General features: G+C 37.7%; 1 protein-coding gene across 1 annotated transcript in view; it reads right to left on the bottom strand.

Moving 5' to 3' along the window:
• Positions 1-7268, bottom strand: part of LOC144293733 (ceruloplasmin-like) — a 29770-nt gene continuing 22502 nt past the window's right edge. The window contains exons 17-19 of the mRNA XM_077864735.1: positions 5883-6022; positions 1144-1306; positions 1-175 (exon numbers count right to left, since the gene is read on the bottom strand). Of these exons, the coding sequence (XP_077720861.1) occupies positions 1148-1306; positions 5883-6022 (299 nt within the window). The 3' untranslated portion in view covers positions 1-175; positions 1144-1147. The remainder of the gene's footprint in view (positions 176-1143; positions 1307-5882; positions 6023-7268) is intronic.

Here is a 7268-nt window from a genome sequence, read left to right as displayed (position 1 = left end):
TTGACAAAAACAAAAACAAAAACAAAACTTTATTTCAAACTAGTTTTCCTGGGAGATTGCCATGAAAGTCTTTAGCCAGGCCCTCCTAAATTCCTTCATCCTTGGTTTTCTTCTTCAGCAACTTTCCCTCTGCTCATGGACTTGTCAACATTCATATCAGAAAGATATTTGTGCTCTGGAAAAGAAAGTTTCATCATGTTCTAAGGAGTAACTGAATCAAAATATTACAATCATTATACCAAGAGACCAAAGGGTAATGACTTCATGGATAGCCTAAGTAATGAAGGAGCTATTGAAAATCTCAGAAACAAAGATAGTATTTTCATCCTAAAGTTGTTATAAAATGTGTTGAAGAAAAGGGAGATAGGAATGAGAAGAAAAAAAGTGTTACTTGAATATGAAAAAACATGTAACCATTATTCAGTTTCTTTCAAGAGCTGTGGAAACACTTTATACTTCCTACCACTGTATATGCAATGAACCCATCTCACCACACTGTTACATTATCTTTGAAAAAAATAAATTTTTGCCAAACCAATAGCTTCCTTACTCAAAAAAATGTATCTGACTGTAGTTTAAATGCAATTTTTAAGTAATTTCTTATTAACAAGGCTAAATATCTTTATAGGCTCAATAGGCATTTATGTTTCATCTTCTATAAATTGCTCAAATCCTTATGCATATATTATATGAATCTGGAAATAATGCATTTAACTCTAGAATATCTTTGATCACATCAGAAACAGGTATCTAAGTTTGAGGAAGAAGATAAAACCAGTTTCTTGGTCATCTCAAAGCAGTAATATATTTTTTTAAGATTTATTACTTGAGAGAGAGAGAGAAAATGTGAGAGAGCATGGTGGGGGAGGGGCAAAGAGAGACGAAGAGAGAGAATCTCAACCAGACTCCTAGCTGAGCACATAGCCCAACATGGGGCTTGATCTCATAACCATGAGATCATGACCTGAGCTGAAATCAACAGTCAGATGCTTAACCAACTGAGCCACCCAGGTACCCCTCAAAACAGTATTATTTGAATAAATGAGTAATGTGTCAGATCATGTAAATATTCAGTGGATCAGATATCCTTATATAAACGTCGAATTTATTTCAATACTATCACTTCAAATTAGTTTGGCTTACCTTTTCATTCAATTACAGTGTAAGTGCTTTCCATTCCACCCTCAATGTGAACACTAACATGGCAATGAAATAACCAGGTTCCAACATCTCTTGGATACATTTTTACAGTCTGATATACTCCAGGAGGAAGGTCATAAACGTCAGAGCGATACAGTCCCATATCCTCAATAAGGAGACAAAACACCATTAAATAATTTATAAAAGGCATTAGTCATTTATATATCCTATCAATTCTAAAATACTTTGTAAGACAACAATGAGAAAGCATTAGGTGCCCTTGCATTCTCTCTGAGTTCAATCGAAGGTTTAGAGGAGAAGCAAAACTGAGAACATTTTAAGGAGAGGCCACAGAGAAACATCTCAACTCTAAAGGGATCCTGTGTCATAACCAGCGTAGATACCTTGTCTGCACCTCCTGCAGAAGAATGCTCTAGATTTCAGACATCTGGTTTTACAAATCCCAAAAGTTTTAACTGAAGTATTTCTTACTAAGGATGTTGGTTGTGTGAAAACGATCATTCTTGAGATGTAACTAATCAAAAAAACTCACGGTTACAGGAAAGACAGGAGCTCATCTGCTTTCTGGGGTCAGGCCTGCAGACTGGGGGCCTCAAGGGCTATTTATTCTCTTAAACAAAGAACCAGATGTTCAGGAGACTACCTCCTCTGCAGGCTGCTTTTGATTTTGAAAGATGAAGCCCCAGGGCCCGGCATGGCTGGATTAGGATGGATTTGGAAGAGCATAGGAGGGAAATGAATTGCTCTGAATAATGCAATGGGATGTATTTGGAGGGTGGGGGTGTTTTGAAGAGTGTAGCTCAAGATGGCATCTGGGATGATTCAAGGAGAGGACAGATGTCAAACAAGCATGGAGAGGTAAGAGTGTGAGAAAAGAAGTCCTGAGTGTCAGTAGAAAAGGTGGAGAGCCAGTGTTCCTCAGTGAGGCATGGGGAAGGGATGCCTGAAGATAGAGGTGTCTAATGTCAAATGATAAACACTTTCACTGTGTAATATCGAGGGAAAAAGAGCCTTCATCTACCTCCAAACTTTCACTACAGGTCTATGACCCACAATGGCCTTGTTTTTGTGGTTGTTAAGGAGAGTCAGAGGAAATGAGCCTGTGTTCCGTTCCTGAGATGCACAAAATTAAGAAAACACCAGCCATGGGAGGCAAGAGGTAAGGGAGATGAGCAGAAGCAGAAAGTGACAGTGGGAAAAACAGGCTCTCAAGATACCCTGGAGATACTGGACAGAAGAGAGTAAGGTTTTCCACTGGCTGCAGATTGGGGCCTCAGTCACTGTTATTTAGGAAGATTCATCTTACATCTACAGTGACAACAAAATGGGTGGCCTGGATACATTTCTAAGATGTCATAAAATGTAGAGAACAATACAAAATCATTTTAACTAAGAATTGACCATGTTCAAGGAAGGCACCAGTAGATGTGCACAATGTACCTGGAGCATGGCATCAAGGGATACCATGACCTTATGGAACAGGGGACTGGCTATTCCAAGACCAAGTGAGTAACCCTACAGGGCTGCTTTACTGTACCCGGGAGTTCCAGAGAGCAGAGCCCAGAGGCTGCATTAACGCTGGAGTAATTAAATTCCACCTCAAGGGAAAAGACTATTCATCATCATCTGAGATAAGTTTGGGGTGAGTGGCTAGAGCTGACATGCTGGTACTAGGCTCTGTGGTATTAATAAGATTATTCTTTTTATCTTAAATACAAGTATAGGTAACATACAGTGTTATATTAGTTTCAGGTGTACAATATAGCAATTCAACAATTCTATACCTTTCTCAATGCTCTTAATCTCCTTTTTTTCACTCATCCTCCTACCCACCTCTCCTCTGGCAATCACCAGTTGTTTTCTGTATTGAGTCTGTTTTTCTGTTTGCCTTTTTTCTTTGTTTGTTCATTTTGTTTCTTAAATGTAATAGGATTGTTCTGAAAAGAGCAGTTTTGTGAAGAGGTTAAGAGTGAGGACTCTAGGGATGCCTGGGTGGCTCAGCGTTTTAGCGTCTGCCTTCGGCTCAGGTCATGATCCTGGGGTTCTGGAATTGAGTCCCACATCAGGCTCCCTGCAGGGAACCTGCTTTTCCCTCCGTCTATGTCTCTGCCTCTCTCTGGGTGTCTTTCATGAATAAATAAATAAAATCTTAAAAAAAAAAAAAAGGGAGTGAGGGACTCTAGAGTGAGAACCAGGGATTCAAATCCTACTACTACCAATTATTGCTTATAGGAAAGTTCTTTGTCTTATTAATCCTTCACTTCATTCCCTTATAAAACAGTGATAAAATAGTGCCTAGCTCTGGGAAGTTTCAATGAGAAATCCATGCAAGAACGAAGCATAGTATGTGGCACTTAAGAAGTACTTAATAAAGGTTGGCTTTAATTAACATCATAGAAATGTTACCTTAATTCCACTTAATTTGATGCCTTATAATATAATCACATATGTAGAACTAGCTCCTGAAAGCTAACTCTTTGATTCCCTCTCATCACCACACAACACTTGGCATGGTTCTAGGAATGTCAGAGGCATTTTCTGATCGTAACTGATCAGAACTGAACATCAAATATACTGTGAAATGCTATAACTAGAGTTTAGATCTCTCTCTTTTGTTCTAATTTTTAAAGTCTACTGTAAACACTTATCAGTAACAACTCTAATATCAAGGCTTTTCCTTCAAAAGTATGGGGAATGTAGATTGAAGTACAGGAGGAAGGTCATGATTGTTGGCCCTGGGTGGTGGGAAAAGGAGTTCGTTATATTATTCTGTCTACTTTGTCATATAAAACTCCCTAGAATATTAAAAATAGTTTTTTAAGCCAAAACAAATAAGTTTAAGAGGAAAGAATTTGTTTATTAAAGAATAGAAAAGAAAGCAGCCTACCAATAAAGCATTGTACAGATCAAGTCATGCACACTCATTTAATTTATCTAAGATATGGGGATCCCTGGGTGGCGCAGCGGTTTGGCGCCTGCCTTTGGCCTGGGGCGCGATCCTGGAGACCCGGGATCAAATCCCACGTCAGGCTCCCGGTGCATGGAGCCTGCTTCTCCCTCTGCCTGTGTCTCTGCCTCTCTCTCTCTCTCTCTGTGACTATCATAAATAAATAAAAACGTAAAAAAAAAAATAATTTATCTAAGATAGGCCCTAAGCATTACAGAAGATCTGAATATAATACGTCTAGAATCCAGGAAAGCTCTATGTAAAACTTTCATCTGTTCCAAAAGATGGACTGTGTTATGCCAAGTGGCTGGACTGAACATCTGAGGTGTCAAATGCATGAAATATAATTGGTCCTCAATTGTACATTAAATGTTTGTATAAGGGATTAGGATGAAGAGATTAGAAAATACTCCTCAAGTAAATAAGTGACAGCCCAGATACTGAAAAGGGTAAGGATAAAACTTAAAATACTTGTAATAAATTAGAGAAATGGCCAGGCTAATGTGATCAGTAAAAAAACAATGGTAAAGAGTATGATGGTGGAGTGATGGAAAAACAATTCAGAGGTATGAAGAAACTAAGAATATTTAAAATAGAAAAAGATGAAGATAATTATAGAAAAGTTACCAATAAAGCCAATTGTCATCTAATGCCTCATTTTTATTTTATAAAAAATGCTGAAGGAATGATAAAATTGGGAAGCTATCATTTGTAACTTCTACTGTAAAAAAATTGATTCTAGCAACAATCATCCATGAATCCTTTTTATAACTACAAGGTGAAACAGAGTTGGAGAATAAAATATGTGAAAAAAAATCACTTCAGAGATTGTTTTTTAATTACAAGAAGGTACTTTTAAATGAAGAGAAATGGTAGGCATCACCTCAATAAAGTTATCCAAATGCCCCAACAACATCAGCACCTGTTCACAGCATATGTACCTTCTGGTGTGATGCATGGGAAATACATAATATCACCTATGTAGTGTTCATACCAAGAATGCTTGACGTGGATCCAATCATGAGGAAACTATCAGATCAAGGAAGATTATGGGGCATTCTACAAAACAACTGGCCTGGACCCTTCAAAAATGAAATGCCATGAAGGATCAAGAAAAAAAAAAAAAAAAGAGATATGACAATGACAACCAAATGCTAAGTATAAATGATTAGATCCTGGATTTTTTTTTAAACCCACATGGTTATAAAGGACATTTTGGGGACAACTGAGGCTATTTGAATGGATTATATGATAGATTATATTTTTGAATTAATGTTAGCATTGGAGGTGTGATAATGTTATCATAGTGGGACAGAGATTCGCCTTAGTTTTATGATGCACATGGCTTTACTATATAGGGGTGAAGAAGCATGATGCAATTTAATTTAGGTTCAGAAGACAGAGAAAGAAAGAAAATGTGGCAAAATGTATAGGAGTGTTCAAAGTGTTTTTCTTTTATGTTACTAAAGTTTTGAAAAAAAGTTGGGGTAGAAAGAATAAAACTAAAGATGATCATACAAGTCTTATTTACCTATTAATTAATACTTAGAGTGAGAAATGCACTTCATGCATTCAAAAGCATTTACTAAGTGTCCATGGGACACAAAGAGCTGTAATTATGTACATGCACCTGATATATTATAGATTGTAGGTATTGAACTTCAGTTCTGGCTGGCTTGACCCAGAACTTTCTAGTTATTATCCTGCCATGCTGCCCCAGTAACTGCTTTATAAGACATGACAATAATGAAATGAAGCTGCCCAAGGCTCTTACCGTGTATTCAAAGCTGTGGCCATGAAAGTGAACAGTGTGCAGGTCAAATTCACCCCCCATGCCAATCAGGTACCAATTCACTTCATCCCCAACGTGGAATGTCAGACCTTGGTTATTTCCAAACATTCTTCCGTTAATTGCTATGGAGGGACACAATTTGTTATATTCAACAAAGATTTAAAATAATATAGCTTTTAAAACAAACAAGCAACACCTCATAGAAAGTATCACAGATGTTTTCAGAGTCCATGAGGATTTTCAAGTCAGCGTAAGGAAGCTGTTAAACGTGACCAAGCCAACCATTCACGGATGAGTCTAATTCTAGAGGAGTTTATCTTGCCTGAGGAAATGAGGCATTGACTTTGCTTTAACATAATTGGGTTGGAGTAGAATATTTCACAACTACGGGTACTTAAATGGATGGATATTTAAATGTGTCTGCATATTTAAAGCATATTTAAAGTGATCACAAGAAGCTTAGATATTGAATGTGTTCCTCTCTAACTACTCTAAGTCAGACCTTCGTGATTTGTCACTGGTATGGCTAGAATGGCCATTTAGCTGAGGTCCAGGCCTTTTGTCTTTCCCTCTCTCTCTCTCCAATCCTCTGTAAGTATGGCTTCCCAAAGGTAATAGGAAGAAAATATTAATTTAATTATATATATAAAATACATATAATTATATATATATTCTCCTTTTTACTTTTTTATTTTGTGTTCACCTTTCGAAGCACTAAAAAATGCATTAATGTAGTGGTACAAATATATAATTTATAACCATATATCGATGGAAGTTGGGTTCATTTTATTTATTTATTTATTTATTTATTTATTTATTTATTTGAGACACAGAGAGAGAGGCAGAGACACAGGCAGAGGGAGAAGCAGGCTCCACACAGGGAGCCTAATGTGGGACTCGATCCCAGGACCCTGAGATCACACCCCGAGCCAAATGCAGACACTCAGCCACTGAGCCATCCAGGCATCCCTGAAGGTTGGGTTCTAACACTTTAAGCCAATGGAAGGATGGAAACAAACAAACAAAAAAACTAGGAGACTTGTCCTTAGACCTTGCTTCCCAGACTTTAATATGCTTGTGGCCTGAGAATCTTGTTCACATGCAGATTATGATTTACTAGGTCTTCTCTCCCTCCCTCTCTCTGTGTGTCTCTTTTGAATAAATAAATAAAATGAATACATAAAAAGTTCCCTCCCCTTCATGAAAACTTTCTTCCAAATAAGAATTTAAAGCGCAGCACTGTGTTTATGTTTCTGTGACAGCATCCCCACCCCAACCCCCAAGTCGGCCTTGCACTATAGCAAGGCAGAAGGGTGCTGGCCCTGTGCTGTGAACACTTTGAGGGAAGATGCCTCATCTTATGGCCTT

Source organism: Canis aureus, chromosome 22, assembly GCF_053574225.1.
Source record: "Canis aureus isolate CA01 chromosome 22, VMU_Caureus_v.1.0, whole genome shotgun sequence".
Classification (NCBI taxonomy): Eukaryota; Metazoa; Chordata; class Mammalia; order Carnivora; family Canidae; genus Canis; species Canis aureus.
Note: the sequence above shows the minus strand (reverse complement) of the source record. Positions and strands in the feature narration are given on the sequence as shown.